Source organism: Pelodiscus sinensis, chromosome 16 (genome assembly GCF_049634645.1).
Source record: "Pelodiscus sinensis isolate JC-2024 chromosome 16, ASM4963464v1, whole genome shotgun sequence".
NCBI lineage: Eukaryota > Metazoa > Chordata > Testudines > Trionychidae > Pelodiscus > Pelodiscus sinensis.
Genome location: NC_134726.1, coordinates 20984501 through 21012139, shown reverse-complemented (window position 1 = coordinate 21012139; position 27639 = coordinate 20984501). Strand labels below are relative to the sequence as shown.

The 27639-nt window shown below is 44.6% G+C and overlaps 2 protein-coding genes across 8 annotated transcripts in view; one reads left to right on the top strand and one right to left on the bottom strand.

The window, feature by feature from the left end:
• Nucleotides 1-5001, top strand: part of GDE1 (glycerophosphodiester phosphodiesterase 1) — a 38396-nt gene extending 33395 nt beyond the window's left edge. For 2 of the 4 annotated variants that reach the window (XR_012896147.1, XR_012896148.1), the window contains exons 8-9: nt 3916-4031; nt 4769-5001. The gene's annotated coding sequence lies outside the window, so the exon portion shown is untranslated. The remainder of the gene's footprint in view (nt 1-3915; nt 4032-4768) is intronic. The other 2 variants (XR_012896145.1, XR_012896146.1) reach the window with 1 other exon arrangement.
• TMC5 (transmembrane channel like 5) overlaps nt 1-27639 on the bottom strand; it is a 55860-nt gene that overhangs the window by 11386 nt on the left and 16835 nt on the right. For all 4 annotated transcript variants that reach the window (XM_075899397.1, XM_075899394.1, XM_075899396.1 and 1 more), the window contains 15 exons: nt 25978-26085; nt 22265-22364; nt 19408-19498; nt 18187-18435; nt 16691-16833; nt 15914-16058; nt 13803-13958; nt 12505-12665; nt 11908-11986; nt 11310-11407; nt 10832-10927; nt 8100-8175; nt 6862-6995; nt 3936-4109; nt 1132-1210 (listed from right to left, as the gene is read on the bottom strand). In XM_075899397.1, coding sequence (XP_075755512.1) covers nt 1132-1210; nt 3936-4109; nt 6862-6995; nt 8100-8175; nt 10832-10927; nt 11310-11407; nt 11908-11986; nt 12505-12665; nt 13803-13958; nt 15914-16058; nt 16691-16833; nt 18187-18435; nt 19408-19498; nt 22265-22364; nt 25978-26085 — 1889 coding nt within the window. The remainder of the gene's footprint in view (nt 1-1131; nt 1211-3935; nt 4110-6861; nt 6996-8099; nt 8176-10831; nt 10928-11309; nt 11408-11907; nt 11987-12504; nt 12666-13802; nt 13959-15913; nt 16059-16690; nt 16834-18186; nt 18436-19407; nt 19499-22264; nt 22365-25977; nt 26086-27639) is intronic.

Below are 27639 nucleotides of genomic sequence, written 5' to 3'. Positions count from 1 at the left end.
CAGCCTCTGTCCCAGACCCTGCACTCTCTCCATAGAAAAGTAGCCTTTGACTACTTATCAAAATCTTGGAGTGGCCCCTCATCAAATATTATTGCCCACTGCTGTCTTCGGTATTATTAACATTAATGGGAATGGTGTTTGCACTGAGTAGACTATATCCACCAATGCAACTTCTGTCTACTTAGAAAACAAATCTAACAAAGACACACACGATTCACAGAGCCAGATCAGACTACTAATCTCAAAGGGTATGTCTAGACTACATGGCTCCATTGATGGAGCCATGTAGATGAGGTTTCTAGACATAGGGGGTATGCCTAAACTACACGGCTCCGTCGACCGAGCCATGTAGATTTGTTGTTTTGGCAAAGGCAAATGAAGCCGCGATTTAAATGATCGCGGCTTCATTTACATTTACATGGCTGCCGCGCTGAGCCGACAAACAGCTGATCAGCTGTTTGTCGGCTCAGCGCGGCAGCCATGTAAATGTAAATGAAGCCGTGATCATTTAAATTGCGGCTTCATTTGCCTTTGCCTATGTGTCTAATCTACATGCCTCTGACGACAGAGGCATATAGTCTAGACACAGCCAGGGAAATGAAGCGGCGATTTAAATAATCGCTTCCCTTGTCGACCATGGAGCATCCAGATTACTGCGCTGTGCCGCCAAACAGCTGATCGGCACAGCGCGGCAGCCATTTTGATGTAAATGAAGCGGCGATTATTTAAATCGCCGCTTCATTTCCCTATGTCTAGAAACCTCATCTACATAGCTCCGTCGACGGAGCCATGTAGTCTAGACATACCCAAAGAGTACAGTATTCTGGCACATATGGCAAACACTGGATACCACATCTCTGTGAAAAGCCAACCACTCTCCTCCTTACTTCAGATAATGCATCTGACCAATTGTGTGCTGCCCTGTAAAACCTTAAAACAAACTGCATAAAGGGTTGATTAGTCACGTGTACTTAGGAAGAGTTTTCTGTTCTCACTTATGCCAAATTAGAAACCTGTTTGTATGCAAGCATCCTATGCAACAGACATAAGGAAATCAGCTATCATGTTTAAAAAAAAAAAAAAAAAAAAAAACCAGGAAGCAAACAACAGACAGCTGAAAAACAAACTTACGTTAACAATTTGCTCACGCAGCAATTTGACCATTATCTTTCTCCCTTCTATTATCTGCCAGTAAAGATATGTGATAATTCTGAAAGGAAAAGAAAATTCAACACATGAGTATTTATATTCAGATGATGCTTTTCCTCTAAATTGCCGCCCAACGAGAAAAAAGCTTTTGTTCATTTTACACAGTTTTTACTTAAGAAGTAAAATGCAGTGTTGTTATAAAGAATAACAGCCACTTCACCCACTGTGTCTCACGTATGAGTAATGGCTGACAAACACTAAATGGATCAGAAGTTCAACTGGGAAAAACCCAAAGCTGTACGGGCTCTTACACAAATACAAGGCAGCCAGGTCAACGCCACAGTATTCTTTATAGTTTTAGACAGGAATCCATTGTTTTCAACCAACCTTGTACCACTTGTTGGCACTGACCCTCCCCTGCCAATTAATGAATCTTAGGCTATGTCTAGACTGCTCTTTTCCAGGATACTGGAAGTATCCCAGAAAAGCTATGCCGCGTCCAAAGAATGAATCCGCTTTTCCGAAAAAATTTTTGAAAAAGCAGATGCATTCTTTCGCCATTCCTGTAAACCTCATTTAAGGGATGTGTCGAAAGAGGAGGTTTTTCCAAAATTTGGCGCCGTGTAGACGTGCCCAATTTCAGAAAAGCCTCTTTCAAAAGAAAAGCGGGAAAAAATACGCATATAGCAAACTGCAATTTTCGTATCTTTTTCAGACTTTTCTTCATAGTGTAGACATAACATTAGTGACTATCACAGAGACAAATCCTAGTTCCACTGGAATCTCTTGGAGTTTTGTTACTGATTTTTAAAAGATCAGGATTTGATCCTTAGAAGGGAATGTGATTGGGCTGCGACACAGGAAGCAATGACTCCCTAATTCTATTCCCAATTTTCCTACAGACTTATGCTGTCTTGGACAAAACCCATAACTGCTTTGGGAGAAACTTAAACAACGAATGGTCCTGCAGCACCTTAGAGACTAACAAAACATGTAGATGGTACCATGAGCTTTCACGTGCACAACCAACTCCTTCAGATGAAAGAAAGCTTTGGGATTGCTTTTCAAAGTCACAAATGACAGCTGGGTGCCCATGGGAATTATGTGCCAAAGTCAGGTCTATACTCGGGCCACTTCTACATTAGAAGAGCTTTACAGGTATAAAACAGTAAAGGGCTCCTACTGCAGATGCAGCCGTACCAGCCTCACTGTGCTTTGGTCTGATACAGCAGTTACCCATGCTTTTCAGCTAAAAAGCGCAGTGTTGCAGGCACTGGAGTGGGGAGAAATGCACCGCCAACTGGCATAGCTCAACCAGAAAAACCCAATGTTAGAGGCATCTTATATTAGCAAAAGAATATAGTTAGTATCAGCTGTTGTTAGTATCAGCTGCATCTCTGGCACTAAAGGGCTTTGCAGTGCTGGGTAGCCCAGGGCCTAGGAAAGGGCTTAAGGGGTCAGCTACCTCCACAAACTCTCTCAGCATAGACACAGTGTGTACTGGCTACTCAACACGCGGCCCATGGGCCCAGAGCCAGCCTGAGCCATTTTGGCGCCCTGGGCTCGGGCGCATGGCACCGCCCCCGGGCACACGGCGCATGCACAGGCCCGCCCCTGGGGCGCACAGCGCATGCGCTGCCCAGCCTGGCCCGGCCACGGCTGCTAGCGCACAGCCTGGGGTGGGCTGTGCCTGGGAAGGTCGCTGCTGGCCAGCACCGCGGGAATGGGGGGGGGGCTGGCGCTGCAGGAGCCAGGGACGCCATGCGCCTCTTACAGCTGCCATCAGGTGCCCCCCATCAGTTGGCACCCTGGGCAGCTGCCCAGCTCACCCACCCCTTAGTCCGGCCCTGCATGGGCCACACATGGCCTGCAGCCCGTTTGTTTGCAGCCCCTGGTGCAGTTTGGGTTTAACGCCGGGCTCAACACGTGGCCCGTGGGTGGGAGCCAAAACAAAAAAATAGTCAGTATAATGGTCTTCTGTTGCTATGCATTTTAGTAGATAAATTCCTAGACTGTCATTAGTCATTAAAAGTGCTGTCCTATGGGTGAAAATTGGGCAAATATATCAGCAGAACTGACTTACATGGAGCCTGTGTGTTGTATAGCCTTAATCTTTGTATTCATGCCCATCAGTCTGAAAGAATCTATTTGCACATATATATGCATATATATTTGGATATATATGCAACCAAACTTACGCTGTGGCCATTGGCATGAGCTGTGAGTATCATTGTAGCCACTGGGGCTTCAAAAGTTGAGTAGCCCTGCTCTCACCTAAACAAAGGAAACTAGCAAAAGGATTCCACCTCCCACCCCCACCCTAAACTGCATCTACATTTGGGCTTTTCTGGTATAAAATGGTCATAAAAATAAATCAGCCGCTAATTAACACAACTATACGGGAAAAGTTCCTAGTGTGGCTCATCTTACACCGGATGTTCTGAGTTGTTAATATTGGTTATGTAGTAAGTTGTAAGTGGACTCATGGGAAGAGGCTTTATAAACCTGGATACCAGTAAAGTGAGTGTACTTGAAGAACGGTCCCTCATTGGGCTATTGGGAGGCTGCTTTGTAAAGAGATCTGAGCTTCTCAGATAAAATGTAGCAAATTGTCTTTGTTTCTCTATTCACTTTACCATAAATTCTTTCTAAATTACAATATACGTGTGTTCCCAACACTGAAGCTTTAAAGTTTTGTTTACATTTTCTTCACGGAGAATGAGAACATCATAGCGAAGTTTCCCTCACTTTCTCCATCTCCCCTAGTTTCATTCATGGACACTTACAGGATGATGATGGTGAGGATGAAGAAGAAATGCACGCTCCCAATTAAGTTGCGATAAATCCACCCCACCCATTTTGAGCCAGAATAGCTGTCCAATGTGTGTATCCACCCAGAAACGGCATCAATTACGGAGGGCAAGCCTTGGAAGGGGCCACACTGTTTTGAAGGCGTCCGCCTGGAAAAATAAAGAGAAAGTGTATGTGTGTGTGTGTGTATATATATATATATATATAGAGAGAGAGAGAGAGGGGGGTCTAGTTCATTTCCTCTGGGCCCCTCTACCCCCATCTGTGCAACAGTTACACCCATTGCCATACAATACTAGGTCTTCTTGGGAGACAGCATGCAGTTCAACTCACAGAAGTATAACTGACAGAGGGCTTGCTGCATGTCTGTATTTGAGCTTTTATACCGGTGACTCCTCGGTCAATAGTATGGACCTAGCTGACTATGTGAGCTGAGACACACAAGACCTTCCTACAGTAGATCGGTGACCACACTGCCTTTCTGGTGCCAATCTCCAGCTAGTTATAACAAGTCAATTGTCATGGCAGAGGCTACACAGATGTTGCAGTAAATATACAAAGTGCAAGAAACCATTGCTGTCATAGATGGATCATGCACGCTTAATGAAAACCACAACATGCACACACTTTGCTATCCCACCCCATTGTTGTATCAGAATATTCAGTTAACATTTTTAGTAAAAACAGGATGTGGCTCAGCTTCTAGCAGAAGCAATAATTTCCAGACTAGAAAAACCGAAGTCTTAGCATTCATAAGGTAGGTTAATAAACTTTTATGTTAGTAATTATGTGCTTATTTGGTTGGCAGGGGTCAGAATGGAATCAAGCCATGCAAGTCAAGTTCAGTGAACCCTTCTGGTGTTTATGAAGATCTACTAGGAAACAACCCACTTGAACTCAGCTTTCTGAACCTGCCCTTGATCTTAAGGAAGAAAGAAATGGGATTGCCCCAGAAACTTTTGACAGAAAGAGAGGTGAGAGAGCCAAATTGTCACAGCAAATTCTTCACTGAATAAACAAACCAAACTCTTAACTGCCAAGTATAGGTGTGGAACTGATTTTTCTGTAAGACTTTTCTGCCTCCATACATCTTGCATTGTTTCTTGTGCCTCCTTTTGATCCTTTGGGTGGGACAGCAAGAAGTGGATGTCCATTTTGCCTACAAACAGGCATTGCAGCTTCTATCTATCATACCTACACAGCCCTCATTTCCTTGGTATCTGAGTGCCACACATGATCTGTAGTGCATTTATCCTCATACTACTCTGAGAGACAGGGAAATTCTACTACCGTAAAATTGAGAGTATAATGCGCACCTATGTATAATGCACAACCTACCTTTTCAATGTCAGAATCATGGAAAAAACTGAACTCCTATATATAATGCGCACCTATATATCTACACTCCTGCCTATATATCTACACTTGGTCCACCAGCACCAAGCCCAGCCTTGCCTGCTTCCCGGAGCCGGCCCCGGGCTGCCTGTGCACCGCGCCACGCTCGCGCCTGCCGCTGGGGCCCCCTGTCCACCTGCCCATGTGCCGCGCCCAGCTTGCGCCGTCCGCGGGGGCTCCTGGGCATAGGTACCTCCTCCAAGAGCCTCTCCAAGCGGAGAGCAGGGGGACAGCCCATCCAGGACACCCCGGGCCAGGGAAGTTGGTGGCCCCTCGGCAGAGTGCCTCACTGCCTTCTCCTGCCATGCCCTGCTGCGCCCGGGGGACGGTGCGCTCGCTCTCCACTACCAGCCTGCCGCAGGGGCCCCCGGGCACAGCCTGAAGGAGCCACGGCACTGCAGCCTGGCAGCCCCGCCGGCTCCTTGCCTTGTCCGGGAGCCAAAATAAAACTTTAAAAAAATAAGTGCTATGTATAAGGCGCACCCCGACTTTGACCCAGAAAAAAAAATCAGAAAAAAGTGTGCATTATACCTGAGATTTTACAGTATTCCCTAAATGAGGAACTAAGGCAAAGAGGCACTATGTGAGTTGCCTAAAATCACACAGGAAGTCTGTGGAAGAGGAGGGAAATGAATCTGGGTCTCTTATATCACAGGTCTGTGCCGGCTCTCCTTCCTTCTCATCCCTCAGTCACAGGGTGTCAACAACTCCACTCTCTTTCAGTAGCCGGCCATGGGTTTCAAGCTATTAACTTAAATTCCAGGAGTTTGTAGCAGGGATGTGATAGTGTAGTTGATTAACTGATAAGCAAAAGCTTATAGGTTAATGCTATAGACTATATGCATTCCTCCCCCTCTCCCCCCGCCTCCCTGCCAGTACATTTTTTAGCAGGATAGCTCAGTCCTGGCTTGAAACAGGTCCAGGACCTCCCCCTGCTGCGGCTTTGCATTTAAAGTGTATTAGGAGCAGACAGCCCGGCTCAGTTCTGGTTTGCACTGGATCCAGGAGCTCAGATTCACCTTAGACAGGGGCTGCTGCCACCCTATGCTGCTGTCTCTTTATCAGAGGCAGCAGCACAGGGCGACAGGCAGACAGTCCATGAGGCGAACTGGTTTTTAAACTGGCTCTCCTCGCAAACCAGCTGCCGCCTGGCACCCTGCACTGCTGCCTCTGATACAAAGGCAGCGGCATGGAGTGGCAGGGAGATCCTCAGGAATGAGGATGGAGCACACTGGCTGCGAGCCCTGCTCCCAGGGGCTACAGAATCGTTGACTAACCGATAAGAATTCTTGAGGTTACTCGATTATTCAATTAACCTATATTTAACATCCCTAGTTTGCAGTAATGTCCTTCAGAGTCCCAAACAGTTTATGAGCAACCCTCGAAACCTTTCAGTGGAAGCAATGCAGAATTCTCTTTAGGTATTAAAATATCTCCATCCTGTTTAAATTGAATTACACCTTTGATCAGAAACCAGAGATAGTGAATACTGAATGCTGAGGTTACCTCCAGATAGTGACTGCCATTACAGACAGGACTCCAGAAAAGGAAGGGAAAAACAGCAGAAAAATGAAGAGTGTTGTCATCTGAGAAGCTCTCCAGACTTTGCGAGGTGGCTGACAGTTCCTCATCAGACTGACCTTTAAAAAAAGATGTGCGAACACATACAGATGGAGATGTGTTGTATGCCACTTAAATAACTGCACCTCAGTCAGTCCAACTGAAATTGCTAGCAAATTCATGGGAATCACATTCATCAACTGTTTCCAAACTACGTCCAGTAACAAACATCATTATCAAGTACAGTCTTTCAAACAGGGAGAGGAAAAACTGGATTCTGTTGGTCAGGAATTGCAGCTAGGTCAATAGAACTGTTCTTACACTGATCTAGCTACTACTGGTTGGGGAGGTGGATTACCCACCAATCAACAGAAAAACTCTGTCGATATAGATAGTGTCACAGCTGCAGTGGTAGCACCCACAGTGTGGACACAAGTGAGTGTTAAATTACTGAAAATAATACAGTCATTCATACTACAAGTGGAGGGGGGTGGGTTCTGGTTTTGGCTGGCATGTGCACATCACACCCACCTACCAAAGCTTTCATTTCATTACTTCATCCTCTCCACCTGACAGACTTTGCCCGTCACCCAAAAGATGAAAGTAGGCCCAAGTGGGCACACTCGTAAGAGGCTGGATGGCTGGGTTGGAGATTTGGATGCTGCTGGCACCCTGGCACGTGGAGCCACAACATACCCAGGCTCCAATCCCAGTGATCGGGTGACTGGGCAGTGTGGTGACTGCACTCCCAGTCCTGAGCTCCATCGCCCCACATCCCAACTCCCTGCCCTGACTCCTGCACTACCTGCTCTGAGCCTCCCGTACCTCCTAATACCCTACCCTGATTCCTGCACCCCCCTGCTCGTCCCTGAGTCTCCCACACCCCCTGCCCTAAGGCTCCCCATAGGGCTTTGCAATAGGACAATACCTGTAAGAAATGTAAGCTATTTTTCACCTCTTCCCTCCCCATCTCTTTTTGCCCCCTGAAAAACTTTTTCTGCAGAGGCAAGATACAGATATATTATCTATCATTCAGGGCTCCTGACAGTAATGATCCATATTTTAAGAAGCTGAAAGCTCCCACTTTGCTTCTAAAAATTCAGGTAAGACTATAGTCTTGCTGAGATGTAGGACTAGTCAGGGATCATGGTTATTGACGAAAAGACCATATAAAAGTTCCTTACCTTTTTTACACAAAATATTATAAAAAATGATATAATCTGCATGGCTGGCATTAAAGGTGCAAAGAAGATGCCAATCCTAGAGGAAAAAATATAGGGGAGAAAGTATGAGAACTGAATCTTCAGTGTTTACAACTTGAAAACTGAAAGGAGACTATATCGGACTATGTGGATACAATTATTAAAATATTAATTCTGTTAAATATACTAAGAAGTAAAAACACATTCCTAGGGTAAAAATTACACTTTTAAAAATTACACTTAAAATTAAATATTCTGCTGCACCTCGACCCTTGCAATATTAATTTAGAATCTAGAAAACAATTTCCTTTCTTATTCTGTCACTTATTGGACAGATGCCTTCCCTCCTTACTGCTATACCATTTGATATTAGAAGAGCTTCAATAGCAGTGCTACTTCAGTAGGGCAGTTAAGACATAATATAAAAATTCCAGGATGCTCCTTCTACAACCTTCTGTTACCTAGCTGAAGGAAGAAAGAAAAAAACTTTGTGCAGGTCCTGCGTAAAGTTACAGTTACTAGTTTTATTTCAATTTTGCAGAGTGAGCAAAGACAAAAACAGGGGAGAGAAGTACCTTTAAGTTACAATTATAACAAAAGGTAGGTAAAATGTCTGTAAAGGCTTTTAAACCATTCTTACCATTGTGTTAGCCAAGCTCTTTCAAATGTGATCACAGTTCAGGGCAAATGCATCTGTATTCCTTAGCGCTGTCATGTCCATAGAACAAATCAAGGCAGCAGCCCCAGATCCTGCGCTTTTGGGGGGCCACACAATGGCTGCCCCAATCATTCTATAGATAGGAGGGACCTGGGAGATTACCTGGCCTGGTATGGAGTGACCCCTGCTGCCGCTCCCCTCCATCACTACGTGGGCACTACATGGAGCCTGCTCTGCTCCCCTCCACACTGCCTACTCCTGGCCCACTGAGTGTGGCTTTTCAGCGGTAGCAGGAAGCAGAGAGCTCCAGCCCCAGGGAGTGGTGGAGCGGATGGAGCAGAGCAGGCTGTCAGGCCTCTCTGGCTCCTGCTGCCCACGTGGTGAGGGTGGGGGCATCCCCTGCTGCTGCTGCACCAGGTTCCCTACAATCCCTCTTGGCCACATTGCTTGGGGAGAGAGAGAGAAAAAGGCTGGGGTGGGGCTTGGACAAGGAGCAGGGTGGGGCTGTCCCAGACCCTGTGCCCTCCTCCGGAAGGCCCCGGTATTTCCCTTTCATGGTTCACCAACTAAAGGACCCCCTCTAGGCTCCCAGCTCCAAACCAGTGTTCCCTGTAAGGTGAGCGGTTGGCCAGCCACCCAGGAAAGATTCAAAAGGTTGCCCAGTTGATTAGCAGAGCACCACAGCTGATATGTCTATGATGGTGCACATTTGCACATGCCTCAGTGCACATACCAAAATGTATTCTGCACATGTATGGAAAAAGTGTGAAGAAACATTACTCCTAACCACCAACACTTTTGGGCAGAGACCCATGTGTCTCTCCCTCCTGACTGCCCCTGACACCTTCCCTCAGGCCTCACCACCATCTTGCTTCTCTCCAGGCCATGCCCCTACCACCCCACACCCTACCCCCAAAGCCCCATCCTTACCCTGCCTTCCAAAGCTTTCTGCACATTGCAAAATAACTGACTGTGGAGGGCTGGAGTCACTGGGAGGAGGGGGGAGAGGAGAGGGCTGCCAGTAGGTGCTAAGCACCCACTAATTTTTTTCCATGAGTGCTCCAGCTTCAGATTCCTCATGGAACACCTACTTCCTAGCAGCCAGGCTGTCTGAACGGGCCTCTGCCTGTGCTTTGCCTTCCTGCTGAAGGCTATGGCCAGTGTATAGCCAGCAGTTATGGGTCACCACACAGCTCTTTGTAAGCAAAGATGTTCATTCTTTAAGTGAAAGCATTACAGAGAAGACATATCAAAATAATAAAGACATTTAGACACATGCAAATAAGCTTTAACATCCTCCCTCCCCAGAGATCACTCCCAGCTTTAAGGAGGGCTCTGCTGAGAGTTAGTCATTCAAACCCCACCAGGGTGGCTGACAAAATTGCCGGGCTCGTGGGCAAGATGTGTGGGGGGGAACTTCGCTCCTAGAAGGGAGGGGGCTGGAGCAGCCATTTCTCACGGCTGCACCGTGCCTCTCCCCTCAGCCAGCCCTCAGAGCTGCCTGTAGCGTGCGGGATTGTCATTTAAAGGGCCCAATAGCAATAGCAGCCAGGACCCCCCAAGCACTTTTTAATTGCCGGGGCCTGGGGCATTTGCCCCCTTGCCCCGCTCCCTTCCCATCAGCAGGCATGGACCCCCATAACGGGGTTTTCCTATGCACAAGTTCATAACAGCCTCAGCTCGACACTAGCTCACCCAGGAATGAGTCAATCCTTCCCTTATACAGCTCTGACCTTGGCTCATGAGACTCAGGGAAGAGGTAATCAGCAGATGGGGCATAGTTTACAAATACTGGGTTCCATCATAATGAGAGGTGGAGAATTGGCATTCACTTCCCTCTCACGAGGTTATATACCGGCCCACATAATACATCAACCATTCATTTCATACCATGAACCATAAGCTACTTAATCTTAATTCAAAGAGTTCTGCCAGGGCAATTCCCTGCCATATCTTTATCTGTCACAAATGTCATCACTAGGCTGCCTCAGAGTGCCTCTGTAGAAATAAACACTAAATATCTCACAGCGCGTCTGAATGAAATTTCATCACTTACCAGGCCAAAGTCTGTGTGTAGATCAAGTCTAAAACATTTCGTGCAATATCAAATTCTGGCACTCCAAGCTTTTTGCAACATTTAGTTCCAATGATTCTGAAAATGACACAAAATCATTAACTACAGAACCATTCACCATCTGTAAGGGAAACTCCTGCATACAAGTAACAATAACTATACGCTGATCTACATTAATGGTGTAGTATACAAAAATGTGCACCATTTATCAGTTAGGCAGCAAATGGAAGAACAAGCACATGTCTGTGTTTGGCAAAATACTGATGTTGGTGAATATGCTGCATGTATGGCAGAAGCCATAGAACATTTTTCATTTCAGCCAAGAATTATGCTACATACAATGAAGCAGCTGAAATCTAAATGTAAATGTACTTCTTCATCAGATAATGATTGAAACTGTGCATCAATTCAAAATGTTGACATCACATCAGTAAGTATGTAATCTAGAAATCACATTCACCTTCGTACAAATTCTCCAAAAAAAGATCCAAGCAAACAAAATATGAAGTCAACCACAATGAGACGGTAGATATCTTGGCCAATGATATTTTCCCAGCACTTTTAAGAGAGAAAAATAAAGAATGTTTAATTCAAATATCTCTGTCTAGCCTCTAGCGTATGAACTTCCAGAACCTGATCCAAAGCTCATTGAAAGACAGTTTCCTTCCCCCTCAGATAAAAAGCTCCCCCAAAAAACCCAGTGAGGATAGAACTCAAAAATGTGCTCAAACGCAGTACAACAGAGTTCATCATTGTCTGTCTATATAGCAAGTTTTGACCTAAGCTGGATGAATAAAGCCCTATGGTGATTCTCCTATCACCCCTCACAATATTTGTTTCTCTAAAGATTCCTGGATGTAACCAAAGAATGTCTAGGCCACAAGCCCTTCCCTCTCTTAAGAGGTCCCATGTAGCCCTCTGTACTGGTGAAAATGTTATCCCAACAGTCTGTCACCTTTCATATAGCTTTTCCTACACATATCTCTTGTGTTTAAGGCTAATTCCTGACCTCATGTTTTATGGCAGAGATTTGTACACACACGTGATTAAAACTTTACCTCTTTTTCTGATGTCGCCACATCGTTAAGCCAATAGTAGCAGAGGATTCCAATTATTGATATTTTCAGAAAAATATTTCTGCAGAGAAGAAGTAACTATATTGAGTTCTATTAATTAAAGGGGGCAGGGACATCAGTTGCACATCACTCTTTTCTAATGCACTTGATTCTGTGTAAAACGTTGCAAGTGAGATGTGTGAAATTCCATGTGGGAGAAGGCAACAGTACTTGCACATGGTCCCACATTAGGGATGTCAGCTTTAAACTACCTTGTGGCTCCATTTGGCCAGTTCTAGCAGAAACTGCTAGTGGAGTGGGGATGTTGGTACCGTGTATTGCTGTAACAACACTCCCTCCATTTTCCATCTTTCCCTCACTGTGATCTGCATCACAGGCTGAGCAATGCCCTGGGTATCAGGATACGGACGGAAGAGAGGGAAATAATATGCTTTCTTCTACTGAGGCTGTGAATGGGGTAACTGCCCTGATGCACAGCAGGCTGCTGTTTTCCATACTATTTAGTCATGGGCCTTACCATTGGCAGAAAAAGTGCAGCCAACTGCAGGCAGCTAACTAGGAGAGGATGGCTCCGGATACCTGATAACAGTGACGTAGAGCTGATGTCTGGGATACTGGAATTTCTCTAAGAGTCCAAACAAGGCAAAGCAGAAGGGGATGCAGAGGTTGAGCAGAGACACAACAACGGGCAGCACTAGGGCAGCAGCCTCATTTTCCAGCTCACTTTTACCTTCCAAAGGCTGAAAAGGAAGAGAAAAATAAAGTGCAAGGGAGACGCCCCTCGAACATCTCTGTGGAACAATCTGTACACGCCTGTGTTCTCTTGAAGAGTCACAGCTCGGTCTTTAACCAACGCAGTTACACTTGCATATGCCGATTCTGCAGTGCAATCTGCTAGGATGGATCCCTGAACCTACACAGGCAAAGGGTGGCACTTGCAGATCCAAGTAGAGCATTAGGGCCTTAGAGTGCACCAAAGAAAGGTAAAGGAAACAGACTTTTCTGTCTTTTCATTGTTTTTCTTTGTAGTACCTAGAAGAATAAGGCAACTAGAATCCAAACAAAGGAATCCTTTCTGCCTTCTCAGCACTGATTGTTACAGCAGTGAAAGTAACTTACATTTCTTACAGATGCTGTCATACCATAGACGGTCATAGAATCCTAGGGCTGGAAGAGACCTCAGGAGGTCATCAAGTCCAGCCCCCTGCCCAAAGCAGGACCAACAGCAAGTGATCCTTTAGTTAAAGGATCCTTTAACTATTCCTGTGTTAGCTCAAGACACTATCCCCTGACCTGAGCTCACCACCATTCTCAATCTCCTGCCCTCACTCCTGCATCTCTACACCCCTGCCTTGAGCTCCCCACCCGTCTTGACTCCATGCTATCCTTCCTCTGCCCGTAATGTGAAGGGGCCTGGAGTGTGTGGGGGGAAGCTCAGGGCTGGGAATGCAGCCACCACGCTGCCAGACCCTCAAGGCTGCAGGGACTGTACTTCCCAGCCACCAGATCCCCAGGTTGGCTTGGGTGGCAGGGACCACACTGCCGGATCCCCAGGGTGGTGGGGATCATGCTGTCTGGCTTCCTGAGCATCAGAGCGAGACCCTGGGTGCACTATGGCAGCACAGTCTGAAGTGCCAGCAGCATCCAGAGCCCCATCCGCCAGTCTCCACACTGGGCCATGCCAGCTTGTTTCACCTTTGGTTATTAACTAAGTATTAGGTTATCGCAGGTTACACGAGCGTATTGGCAGAAGCAACACCTATTGCTGCCTTATTGTCTTTCAAACCTCAATCGTGCACACTCTTAATCAAGAGTCCGGCATGCCAATGCTGAAGCCTGTGTGTTCAGGATAGCAGTTTACCAAACCTGGTCCTTACCCGTAGGTTATTTCTTGAGAGGAAGTAAACACCGGCACAACAAGCAGCTGTTGTTCCTAAGGAAGCCACCCAAACAATCAGATGAACAGCAATACGAGCAAGTTTCTGCTTCAGTGAGAGGTGCAGTACCTCAAAGGTCACTTCAGACAGGGATTCCTGCAATCAAACAATTGCTAATTAGGCATAGGCCTTAGTCAGTAGTGTAACAACATCTAGCTCCTACCTAGCGCTACCATTTTATAGCTGGGGAAACTGAAGTATAGGGAGTGGAAGTGTCTTGTCCAGCATCTCCCAGCAGACTAGTGGATAAGCTAAGAATAGAACCCAGATGTGGCACATGGCCAGAGCAGGTTACGCAGCTCAGGGGCTAACTGACCCGGATTCAACCTTTAGAGACCTGCTAGAAAAGTGAGTTAACGGTAATTCGGGTTGGGTTTCCATAAGGGAATTATGTTCTTACTTCTGTGAAACCAGTAAGGCAGCATAGAAGCTGTTTTGTGCTGATTTGGTAAATCTGAGTATTGGAATATTCACAAGATTTGGGAATGGTCTGTCCCATTCTCTTGCAGTTTGCCCTAACAGTTTGCCCTCAGTGTGACCCTCGAGACCCCACTCACACCAAGTCTCCCAAATCCCAGGCCAATGCTCTCTAAGGCTATGTCTACACTGCAGGAATTTGTCGGCAGAGGCAATGCAAATGAGGTACTCATTAGCATTTCTCGTGCTTTCATTTGCATAGTCTCTTCCGATCAGCTTTGCGGAAGAGGTTTTTGCGGGGAAAAAACCCACAGTGTAGACAGGGCAAAAACCCCTTTTGAGCAAGATCCTGTATACATGCTTTTTTGAGGAATAAGGGTTCTTGTGCAAAAGGGTTTTTTGCGCAAAATGGCCCAGTCTACACTGCGTTTTTTTGCACAAAAACCTCTTCCACAAAATGGATAGGAAGAGACTATGCAAATGAGAGCATGAGAGATGCTAATGAGCGCTTCATTTGCATTGCCTCTTCCGACAAATTCCTGCAGCGTAGACGTAGCCTAAGTGACTTCTCAAAGGAGAGAATAGAGATGATCTCTTAGGGTATGACTAGACTACATGCCTCTGCCGACAGAGGCATATAAAATTGGCTACCCGACATAGTCAATGAAGTGGGGATTTAAATATCCCCAGCTTCATTAAAATAAAAATGGCCGCCACGCTGTGCCGGCTCAGCTGATTGTCGGCACAGCACGGCAGTCAAGACGCGGATCTGTCGACGGGGCAGCCTTTGTCGACTGCTCCTGTAAATCTCGTTTCATGAGGCATAAGGAAGCGATCGACAAAGGCGTTCCCTGTCAACCGATCCACGTCTTGACTGCCGCGCTGTGCTGACAATCAGCTGAGCCAGCACAGCGCGGCGGCCATTTTTATTTTAATGAAGCCGGGGATATTTAAATCCCCACTTCATTGACTACGTCGGATAGCCAATTTTACATGCCTCTGTCGGCAAAGGCAAATAGTCTAGACATACCCAAAGTGAAGGCAGCGCAATTGTACTCACTATGTACAGGGCAGTCTCTTGTACAAGTTTCATCATACTTTGTACTTAGGATTACACCTCCCCATGGATCCTTTCCATGTAAGTGATCCACAACCAAGAAAACCAACCCCACAATGATAAAAAAGGCCAAAAATAAAGAGGAACCCCACCCCATGAACTAGGTGCAAGGGACAGAAGCATGTAATATGGAAACAATTTCTGTTAATTCAGCAGTGTACACGAAAATATGCCAGGCAAAGAGCTGTGTGTTCTCCCCACCTTCTAACTAAAGGACACCATTTGGTTAGAGGTCTGGAAAAAAATTAGAGCTAGGCAAATATTTGTGCCAGTTGTACAGATTCAATTGCCAGAAAAAAAAAGAAAGTAGCTACAAAAATTGCTTTAAAAAACAACATGTTACTAAGTCAAGGACAGGTAAGTAAATGGCTCATAATAGAAAACCTGCACACAGTCCATTAGTGGGGCAGGAAGAAGTATCAGATGGCATTTTTCTTGAACAAGTTACACAGTCAAACCAAGAGTTAGATCTACTCATGTGGGGAGAGATTGCTTTCTGATCCATTACATGCCGTACCTTTATTTGCGTACTGAGGTTGCTTTGCTTCAGTTTCACAGGTTTCTCATTGGTTATATTGAAGTCCCAGATGCAGAGAAGCTTGGCAGCACTTCCAGAGTACATCTGGGGATTAATGAAGTTCTTACGGAAGGACTCAGCCATGCTGCAGTAGAAGTTACATGCAAGGGATCAGTCTTAGCAATGCAGGGAGTCTTTGAGCCGAAAAAACCCAGCTGGTGTGGAAAAGAAATCAGGCTTGCAAAATACAGAAATCTCCCATCCTTGATTAGTGAATGTAGAGTTCAGTTACAGTCACTCTCCTTTCCCTTTATGGTCAGGTGTCCTTATATACATTGCTACTTCCTGCCTTCTTTTCTCCAGTTCCATGTCAGCAATGGCTGCGTCTGAAGGGCCATTTCAACACAGCAAATCATTCGTAGAAGTCATGGACAGCAGCATTCCTAACAGGATTACACTTAACTGACTGAGCCTGAATTCTTCTGCGGGACATAAGTGACTCTGCAGGGATTCTGCACCCCATCTGGTGGGTCTGGCAGCAACTTGGACACCAAATAGCTCTAAACTGGGGAAACTTGCTGACAGCACATTTAATGTCACCAGATTCCTTTATTACCATCAGTGACTAGACTCAGAGATTTGTTGTTAGCAGCATGTCTAAACTAGTGGCCGAGGATATTATTACTACTCCTAGTAGATTCTTGAAATGTTAATACTTTTTTTTCATACAAATATATCAATTTTAAAGTGCAAAGGAGGAATATATAGTTACTGTACCTGTACACCAAGCTAAAGAAGCAGATGATGAAATAAATCCCAATAGTGAAAATATAGGCCAGCTGCATGTTATAGGAAGAGTTGTTTGTGATTGTAGAGTTGGTATAAAAACCGTAGTAGAGCACAGTTTTTCTAAAATAACCCTAAAATGATACAGAAATTGAGTTAGCTCTCAAAAGACATGCTGTTGACTGAATATGGTGGCGCACGCAAGGGTCTGATCCAGTAAATCTTGATTGGCAGGAATAGTTCTGTTCACCCCAATGAGATAAACTCTTGCTAGTAAGGTTTTTGTAGGCTTAGGCTCTCCCTTCCCACCATATTTGATCACAATTTTATAAGTGCTTCTTGTGGCCAATGGAGCACCCCTCCTTCTGCTAGGAATCAACATGAGGAGCTGCAAATGCACCACACTTTGCAGGAGTGGGACTTAGTTAAGATTATTTCAACCGGGATTAGACCAAAAGTTATTTGGCCATCTTTCCCAGGAAGCACTCTGCAAATACTTGAATCCCTTATCCCAGTACTTTTACTTTGCACCCAGAAATTTAGGAGCACAACAATTTTACAATGGAAGCCTGAGAACCATTAGCTGAAATGCACAAATGCGACACTGCAAAAGAATTCCAGCAGGAATATTCATATTTACCCTTCTTTTAAACAACATGGTATCCACACATCGAGAAGGGTTGTTAAGATTCAGATTGGGTTGTTATTATAGACCTCCTTTGCTGTACAGTGAAAATGAGTCAACTGTCTTGTAAAGGTCAGATCTGAAAAAAAATTAACCTACCCAAAAGGGAACAGCTCCTCCTCTCTGACCAAATAAACCAACCAAAGGTAGCTTAATATCAGTAAAATTTTAGTACAGTATAGGATACTGAGATGTTTTCCTTTAGATTTAATCTTCTCTTAAAAAATACTTAGGTGTTTAGGCCCTGATGGTGTAGAGATTTCAGCACAAATTTAAAGGTCCACTCAAACTAAGCCCCATTGACTTCAAAAAAATTGCCAGATCCTTGTTTAAAAAAAAAAAAAAAAAAAAATCAAGAATTCAGTGTTTAGGAAAAGTGCCAGATTCACAGCATTAGAAACTGAAGTCCTTATCTGCAGAGGAAGGATAGCAAGGGATAGTGTCTTGGGCTAATGCAGGAATGGTTAAAGGATAATTCATTCTTCATGTCTTTCAATCACTTTCTGAGAGGCTGTTAAACAGGCACCAGTTTTTTAATAGGACACAAATGCTCTAGGAATTACAGTAAGATCAATTAATATCATATAGGCTATTGGGCAAGCTGTTCGTTGGTTCTGATTTTTGTTCAATAAAGAACAATAGGTCAAATGAAAAATTTTACTGTGACCCGAAGAAATTAAGAGCACAATTAAAACTTCCACCACTGTGACTAGAAAAGACTTGTGGCCGTTTTTGCCACATTAGGATGATTTTATAAATTCTCATATGCAGCACTAGTTTGGGTCCTCCTCTATATACTTACAGCCCCAGTGAGAAGCTCCTGACCGTTGAACGAAAGGTTATTTGGTCCTGGTGCTATAAGCTGTGGGATTGTTATAAAGCTGAAGTTCACAAGGAACGAGAAGATGTTGAAAGTCAGTAACCACTTCAGAAAAACAAAATAGGAAAGAACACTGGTCCCAAACTTGCCACCGATGACTTTCAGAGTCTTCTGCCACAGTTGCAATGAGGACAAAAATCCTGACAGGACATTTTTAAATCGCCGATAGGACTAACATTAGAAGGAGATAAAAATATGAGTCTTAATAGCAATCTGATACTGTACTTCTTATATAGGAACCAAGTTAGAATCACACAAAACACAACTCCACATTTCTAGTATTTCTATTTTTAAGTTACAAACATTTTCCTTCCTTCAATTTCTTCTCATTTGTAGGATGTCTTTCCTCATTTTGAGCTCTTAAGTACTACCATAATCCAAAGTCAACAAACAAACCATACAAAATGCATTGTTTCTTTGGCCTATTGGCACATGAAGGTAACATAAGGGAATATAAAATACAGGTCTATGTAGCACTTTAAAGACTAACAAGATGGTTTATTAGATGATGAGCTTTCGTGGGCCAGACCCACTTCCTCAGATCAAATAATGGGAGAAAATAGTCACACCCATATATACCAAAGGATACAATTTAAAAAAATGAACACAGATGAAAAGGACAAATCACATTACAGAACAGAAGGGGGATGTGGGGGGGGGGAGGGGGGAAGGAGGTGAATGCCAGTGAGTTAATGATATTAGAGGTGGGGAAGGGGAGATGTCTGTGAGTTAATAGAATTAGAGGTGATAATGGGGGAAGCACCCACCTCTAATATCATTAACTCACTGGCATTCACCTCCCCCCCCTTACATCCCCCTTCTGTTCTGTAATGTGATTTGTCCTTTTCATGTGTGTTCATTTTTTTAAATTGTATCCTTTGGTATATATGGTTGTGACTATTTTCTCCCATTATTTGATCTGAGGAAGTGGGTCTGGCCCACGAAAGCTCATCATCTAATAAACCATCTTGTTAGTCTTTAAAGTGCTACATAGACCTGTATTTTGTTTCAGCTACACCAGACTAACACGGCTACATTTCTACCACTATAAGGGAATGTGTTATATAATACTGGCGTTAGCAATGAGATCTTAGTTTAAAGGTGTTTAACTCAATTTGTGTGAACAAAGCAGGGTGCACTTACCAATGATGTTTTGTAGAGACACTGTGTACAACAGTTAATCTGAGTAGTGTAGCTCCCTGATTTCTTCATTTTCTCCACGAGAACTTTATTCCTGTGGAATAGCAGGGAAGATTAAAACAAAAACAATGAAGAACTTCTCATTTAATGTACCATATTCTGTTTAATGGTCGGCTGCAAACACAAATGCTATGCAAATGCTCAAAGAGCACAACTGGGTAAAATATTGCTAGCATTTGCTTTTGAGAGTTTGACAATTTTTACCAATCAAAATCAGGACAAAAGTTCCATATTGCACAAATTTTGCTAGCTGAAAAACAAACAAACAAAAAAAACAACTTTACAATTTTCAGTATGGGTCAATACAAACATTTAATTTTAACATTTTCAACAACGAAATTTGCAATATAATTAATTTCACATTTCAAAACAGAAAGCAGTTTCAAAATCAGAATTTTTCATAGTAAAATAGTCAAAAAAATATTTTGTCATCTTAAAAGCGTTTTTAAAAAAAAAACTCAAGTTGGAAAATTCATCTAAAAATCAACCTGGTTCTGGAAACAGTTTTAGTTTTGACAAACCAGCATTTTTCAGGAAAAAAAAAAAAGATCACTGAAAAATTCCTACCCAGATTTACTCAGTAGCAGACAAAAAGTTACTTAAAATGTAGAGTTTAGGGAGAGAGATTTGCTGTTTGTCTTTCTGTTAGCTAGCAACCTGCCACAGGTCAGACAATCTAGCCTCCTTGCATCTAACTCCAACTTATTGTTGGTGATGGGCTTTGGATATCTTCTGTAATAACACTGATCAGGATAAGTCAGCCATTACCTTCAAACTCTTTTGCCTAGCTTTTTCTCCATTCTCATTGCTGAACACTCTTTGGAAAATCTTAAACACATCCACATTAAGTTGACATTTCTTATAGGAACAAGGCAGGATACTGATGTCAACGAGATGAAACCTTGCTTTCCATTCAACAAATATGCACACTGTGTCATTCATAAGAGGCAAATTAGCGTTCAATAAGATGCTACTTTAAAACAAGTTATTTTCCAGTTGCTTTGTTCCATAATTGATCAAGACTCTAGCAAGGAAATACAGGCAGTCCCTGGGTTACGTACAAGATAGGGACTGTAGGTTTGTTCTTAAGTTGAATCTGTATGTAAGTCGGAACTGGCGTCCAGATTCAGCCGCTGCTGAAACTGACCGCCAGTTCCAACTTACATACAGATTCAACTTAAGAACCCCAAGCTTCCCCAACTCAGCTGCTGCTGAAACTGATCAGCGCTGATTCCAGGAAGCCTGGGGCAGAGCAACTCTGCCTCGGGCTTCCTGTAGTCAGCGCTGGTCAGTTTCAGCAGCGGCTGACTTGGGGATGCCTGGGGCAGAGCAGCTGGGGTGCTGCTGGGTTGCTCCAGTAGCACCGCTCCTCGGCGCTACTGGACCAACCCAGCAGCACCCCAGCTGCTCTGCCCCAAGCGTCCTGATTCAGCCACTGCTGAAACTGACCAGCAGCGGCTGAATCAGGACCTGGGGCAGAGCAGCTGGGGTGCTGCCGGGTTGGTCCAGTAGTGCCCAGAGCGGCGCTGCAGGACCAATCGGCAGCGCCCCAGCTGCTCTGCTCCAGGGTCCAAAACAAAAGCCTGGTCTGCTGGGGGGGGGGGGGGGCCACACTAGCCGCACCCCCCCCCCCCCCCCCCAGCAGACCAGGGACACCAGGAGCAGAGCCGCAGCGGCAGCGGGGTGCCGCGCCTCTGAGGCTTTGCTCTGGCAAAGTCTCAGAGGCGCGGGACCCCCCGCGGCTGCGGCTTCAGTCCCGGTGCCTGTGGTCTGCTGGGGACGGTCCCCAGCAGACCACAGGCACCCGGACTGGAGCGGCAGCAGCGGGCGGGTTCCCGCGCTTCTGAGGCTTTGCCAGAGCAAAGCCTCAGAAGCTTGGGAACCCGCCCGGTGCCCCTGGTCTGCTGGAGACGGTCTCCAGCAGACCAGGGGCACCAGAGCAGCTTACGAATGGGGCTCTCTCGCCCCGGAGCTCGCAGGTAGCAATCCGCTACCTCGACCTCTGGGGCGAGAAAGCTCCGTTCGTAAGTGCGGATCCGACATAAGTCAGATCCGCGTAAGTCGGGGACTGCCTGTATGCTATGCAGACATCTGCATTTAAGTAGGAGCCAGAAACAGTATGAACATTCACATCAGGGGATAAAAATTGTTCTCCTTGGCTTTTGATGACAGGACAAGAAACAATGGGCTTAAATTGCAGCAATTTAGGTTGGACATTAGGAAAAACTTCCTAACTGTCAGGCTGATTAAACCCTGGAATAAATTGCCTAAGGAGGTTGTGGAATCTCTATCACTGGAAATATTTAACAGCAGGTTGGATCAATATCTATCAGGGATGATCTAGAGATCGATGTTTCTGAAAGTGCTCCGCGGAATCACTCTCAGAAACACATTAACTGACCGCTCTGGTTTGTTTATTTACCAGCGCCGTGGTCACGGAGTCTCGCAGCTCTCATTGGCTCAGTTTCATCCTTTGCAGCCAATGGGAGTCACAGGAAATGGCTGGGCCGGGCCACCGCTTCCCACGGCTCCTCTTGCCTGCAAAGGATGAAACTGAGCCAATGGGAGCCATGAGGCTCTGTGAGCTGCAGCACCGGTAAACAAACAAACTGGGGCAGCCAGTTAATGCGTTTCTGAGAGTGATTCCGCGGAACACTTTCAGAAACACTGAACTAGAAAGTGTTTAGTCCTGCTGTCAGGGCAGGGGACTGGACTTGATGACCTCTTGAGGTCCCTTCCAGTTCTAATATTCTGTGATTCTATTATTAGTACTAAGCTGTAATAAACATTCTGCTTTTACCTGATCTCTCTCTTTTCTTTCATGGTCTTTGGTGTCTTCTGGATTGCTTTCATTCTCTCTTTGCTGGACATGTTTGCAAGGTTTTTGATCAACTTTGCTTCTGTAGATGGGATGTACAAAAAAATTATATCTATCCAGAACTTTAAATAACATTCCAAACTTCATACAAAGAATGAGAGAAGGAAGACTGGAAATAAGACATCCAATATACATAGCTACCAAGATTTAGCTAACTAACAAGAAATTGAGAGGTAATGATAGCTAGCAGTGATATTGCATTAAATATTCTTAGTTTTTTGGAATGAATGTTTGTGTAACACAGCAACACTGGGAGAATAGAGTTTTTAATGCTTCTGAAAAATCATTCATACCCAGTGATGGTTAACTGTTAGTACAATGGTCTATAATACAAAATAAGCACACACACTGACTTCAAGACTTCCAAAAAGGTTCTGACTTGCTGTTTTTTCTAGTGAGGTTTTGGTTGCTACCTTTTTATAAAATACAAACATAGTGTACAGAAAATTAATTTTTAAAAGATTTTTAGTTAATAAAAGTGTGTATATTTAGTGCCAATGGAAATAAATTGTTCTTTTGCGGAAAAAAATATATACAATCCTCATATCTGTTATTTTGAGGTTATGTTTTAATCAACTTGAGAGACACACTCAAATGTAAAATAGCATCAGCTAGGGCCATAAAAGCAATGTCTACACTAAGAAAACCGCAGCTGTCTCCCTTTTAAAAATGCAGAGTGAGAATTGTCCTGAGACCCTGCGGGGGACCAGAGAATGAGCCAGTGTCTTTGCACACTGGCTCCTCTCTGTCCCTTTAAGAGTGCAGAGCGGCAGCCGGGAGTTGTGCTCAGAAGTGAGCACTCTCTTAACAACTAGTCGAGTAGCTGATGCAAATTCCATCGACTACTCGACTAGTAAATTAATCGATACTTAACATCCTTATTTCACCCCATAACCCTTCATTTACAGCTGGGTAGAGGAATAGTTTTCATGACCCACCTACACATACATCTTTGAGAATTCAAAATTTCTATTCTGATTAAATCAGGAGGAAATGTCAAAAATCTCAAAAATATTCACAAAATCAAAAAAAGAGGTCAATGAAAACTTTGTTTCAGTTTCAATCCTCCCCTTTGAAATTAGACTAACAGATTTCAAAATTATTTCACCATTATTTCAAGATATTTTGACATTTCCCCACTGCCTTACAACAGCTATTCAAGTTGGGAGATTCCTCCAATCAAAACCTTCTTCAGGAATAATCTCAGTTTAGGCATTTTTTTTTTATAAAGAAACAATTCATCAAAAGTTTCCAACTACAGTAAAACTCTGATGGTCTGGCACCATCAGGAACCTGGAAGTGCTCCGGGCAGCCGGACCATTGGAGCTGCTCTGCCCCCAGCTTTCCCGATTCAGCCGCTGCTAAAACTGACCAGCGGCTGAATTGGAGAAGCCGGGGGCAGAGCAGCTGGAGTGCCACCAGGTAGGTCCCATAGTGCTGCCCCTCGGGGCTGCGGGACCAATCCGGCAGCACCCCAGTTGTCCCGGATTCAGCCACTGCTGAAACTGACCAGCGGCTGACTCCAGGAAGCCCGAGGCAGAGCTGCTCTGCCCCGGGCTTCCTCGAGTCAGCCCCTGATCAGTTTCAGCAGCAGCTGACTTGGGTACACATGGGACAGAGAAGCTGGGGTGCTGCTGGGTTGGTCCAGTAGTGCAGAGGAGCGGCACTGTGGGACCAACCCGGCAGCACCCCAGTTGCTCTGCCCCAGGCGTCCCCAAGAGCAGCTGGGGTGCTGCCGGGTTGGTCTCGCCGCGCCAAGGGTCGGTGCTACTGGACCAACCAGGCAGCACTCCAGCTGCTCTGTTGCAGGTGTCCCCGATTTAGCCGCTGCTGAAACTGACCAGCAGCAGCTGAACCAGGGATGCCTGGGGCAGAGCCGGACTATCGGAAGGGGGGGCTATGAGGGGCCTGGGGTGGCATCCCCCTCCAGACTCCTCATAGCCCCCCCTTCCGATAGTCCAGCATATCTGATAATCCGGCACTCCCTGGGTCCTAAAGGTGCTGGATTATCGGAAGTTTACTGTACCTCTACTTTCATTGCCATGAGATGGGGGCCTACCATCCACAGATGGATTTGGGAAGCTCTGGTAAAATGAAGTGGTATTGTCATGACATATTTGGATATTTAATGGTGATTAGGATTCAGTGAGGACTCCTGGACAATCAACCACCTAAACTAAATAGTGAGCCTTCCATATTTATTAACATGAAATATGTTATCAAAAGGATAAAGTCTGATTAGTTCAAGCCCAAAAAAGTTGTTATCCTCCTATGGAGGTTAAAGTTTCAATTAGGGCTATCAATGATAGCAATTAACTCATGCAATTAACTAAAATACTTAATTGGGATTAATCACACTTAAAACAATAGAATAAGAATTGAAATTTATTCCATAATTTTGGCATTATTGTACATTCTGAAAGATATTGATTTCTATTGCAACATAGAATCCAAAGAGCACAGTGCTCACTTCATACTATTTTTTATAAATATTTGTACTGTAAAACTATAAATATTTTTCAATTCACCTGGTACTCTAGTGCAATCTCTTTATCGTGAAAGTGTAACTTACAAATGTAAATTATTTTTGTTACATAACTGCACTAAAAAAAAAAAACAATGTAAAACTATACAGTCTACAAGTCCATTGAGTCCTACTTCTTGTTCAGCCAGTCACTAAAACAAGTAAGTTTGTTTACATTTACAGGCTATAATGCTATATAACCTAAACGTGAGAACAGGCATTCACATGGCATTTTTGTAGTAAATTGCCAGGTATTTATGTGCCAGATACGATAAACATTCTATATTTGTAAATTCAACTTTCATGATAAAGAGCTTATACTCCAGTATTTGTATTAAGTGAACTGAAAAAATACTCTCTTGTTTTTAAGTGCAAATATTTGTAATAAAAAATAAAGTGTGCAAAGTGAGCATTGTGCACTTTATATTCTGTGTTGTAATTGAAATCAATATATTTGAAAATGTAGAAAACATCCAAATGTCTTCTTCTTATATATTTTGAAAATGTCAGTCTGTGAGCCCGTTTGTACAAGAAGTTTTCCTAAATAGTAAGAGCTAGGAACACCAAATTTGGTATGCAGCTTCTTCTTATCATAACTTTAAACAGTCAGGGTTTGGTTGTGCCAGGATAATGGGATATGTGTGGAATGTGATTGTTTCAGATCAGATGGAAATGGAGGGCTGTGATAGCAGGCGCAGTTATACTCAAACAACCATATGGGGGCAGCAAGCACCTCCATGAGCAGTGTACTGCCCTCCACACCCTGGGGAGAAGTAGGCAGGTACCTCCACCCCTCTCCTCTGAGCCCCGTCTCTTCTGAGCCCTCTCCTCCGAATCACCTGCCCAGACTTCTTCACCCTCCACTCCTTGCCCTGAGCCCCTCCTCCTGACTCCTGTACCCCTGACCCCACACTCCCAGCCCCCCACATCCCTATGCCCCTGCACCCCCCACACCACCAGCTACCTAGTATTTAAATAAATGGGTTTCTATTGATGTTTAACAATGCAATTAATCATGCAATTACATTGCAATTCATTTTTGCAAAATCACTTGACAACTCTAATTTCAATGTTCTCATTGGCCATTCCATCTTTGTGCCTTCAGCCTTACCTTCATCAGACAAATCAGAAGATCTGCGTACATGAGGATCATCCATGGCATGGAAGATAGGGGGAGATGTGTAGTCTGCCTCGGTCTCATACTCAAAGGAAGGATTACCTGTTAGACGGAAAAGCAGAAATATTAAGCCACAATGAAATGTTCATAACTGTCTGCAAAAGATTGGGTTTGTTGATACAATAACAAATACAGTGCTACTGTGCATAGCACAACAGACCCTAGAATTATGCTCTTCCCTCATCTATTGTATAGTTAAATTACACCATGCTTAGACTACTGAAAGTCAAATTTAATGAATGATGCTAGCTGCCTAAATTTTCAAGAGTGGCTAGTGATTGTGGGTGCTTCAATTTTTGGAGGCCCAGCACAAGACATCATACAGGTACCTGAGCTTCAGAAACTGCACCAAAAGACAAACAAAACAGTACAACACAACAGACCTTACTCAAGTGTGTTAAGATGGGCACATAGAAAAGAAAGCACAAATTGCTTTTTAAAATGTAGGTAACTAATGTTCAGTTTTTTCTCACCCCCTAGTACAGTAAAACTCCAGTGATCTGGCATCCAATGGTCCAGCACTCCTGATGGTCCGGTACCATCTGGAACCCGGAAGTGCTCCAGGCAGCCGGAGAACTGAAGCTGCTCTGCCCCCGACTTACCCGATTCAGCTGCTGCTGAAACTGACCAGCGGCTGACTAGGGGAAGCCTGGGGCAGAGCAGCTGGGGTGCTGCTGGGCTGGTCCCCTAGTGCCGCCCCTCGGCCCAAGTCAGCCGCTGCTGGGGTGCTCTGCCCCGGGCTTCCCGGAGTCAGCTGCTGGTCAGTTTCAGCAGCGTCTGACTTGGGGAAGTCTGGGGCAGAGCAGCTGGGGTGCTGCCGGGTTGGTCCTGCAGCGCCGAGGGGCGCATCCCCCCCACTCCACCCCAGACCCCTCATAGCCCCCCCTTCTGATAGTCCAGCATATCTGATAATCTGGCACCCCCTGGGTCCTAAAGGTGCCGGATTATCAGAAGTTTACTGTACAACCAGAAAAAAAAATTCTGGCATGACAGGATGGAAATAATATTTGTTTTTTAAAACTATGTGTTTTCCTCCCTCTCATTTTGATCAAAAAGGGTGTGTCTACAATACAAGATTAGGTCAAATTAAGATACACAACTTCAGCTACATTAATTGCATAGCTGACGTTAAAGTACCTTAACTCGACTTTTGGTGCTGTCCACACTGCAGGAAGTCAAAGGTAGAACACTCTCCCTTTGACTTCCCTTACTCCTCGTGGAAACAGGACTATCAGCATCGACTGGAGTGCCACTCTCAGTTTGAAAGTTTCAGAGGGGTAGCTGTGTCTGCAACTGGAAAAACTTAAAAAAAAAACCCAAATAGTCCCTGCTCTGTGCTATTTATTTGAAAACTGGACCCCTTAAACTCTATTCATCTGAAGTGAGTTGTGCCCACGAAAGCTCAGGATCCTATCTACATGTTTTGTTAGTCTCTAAGGTGCTGCAAGACTCTTTGTTGTTTTTCTCTCAGTTTGAATTAACTGTCTTAACTAGACCCAGTAATCGAACCGTGGAAGATTGACAGAGGCGGCTTCAATCGTTCTCTGTAGTGAAGATGTACCCAAAGATGTTACATTTTAGTTTTCTAAACGAGTC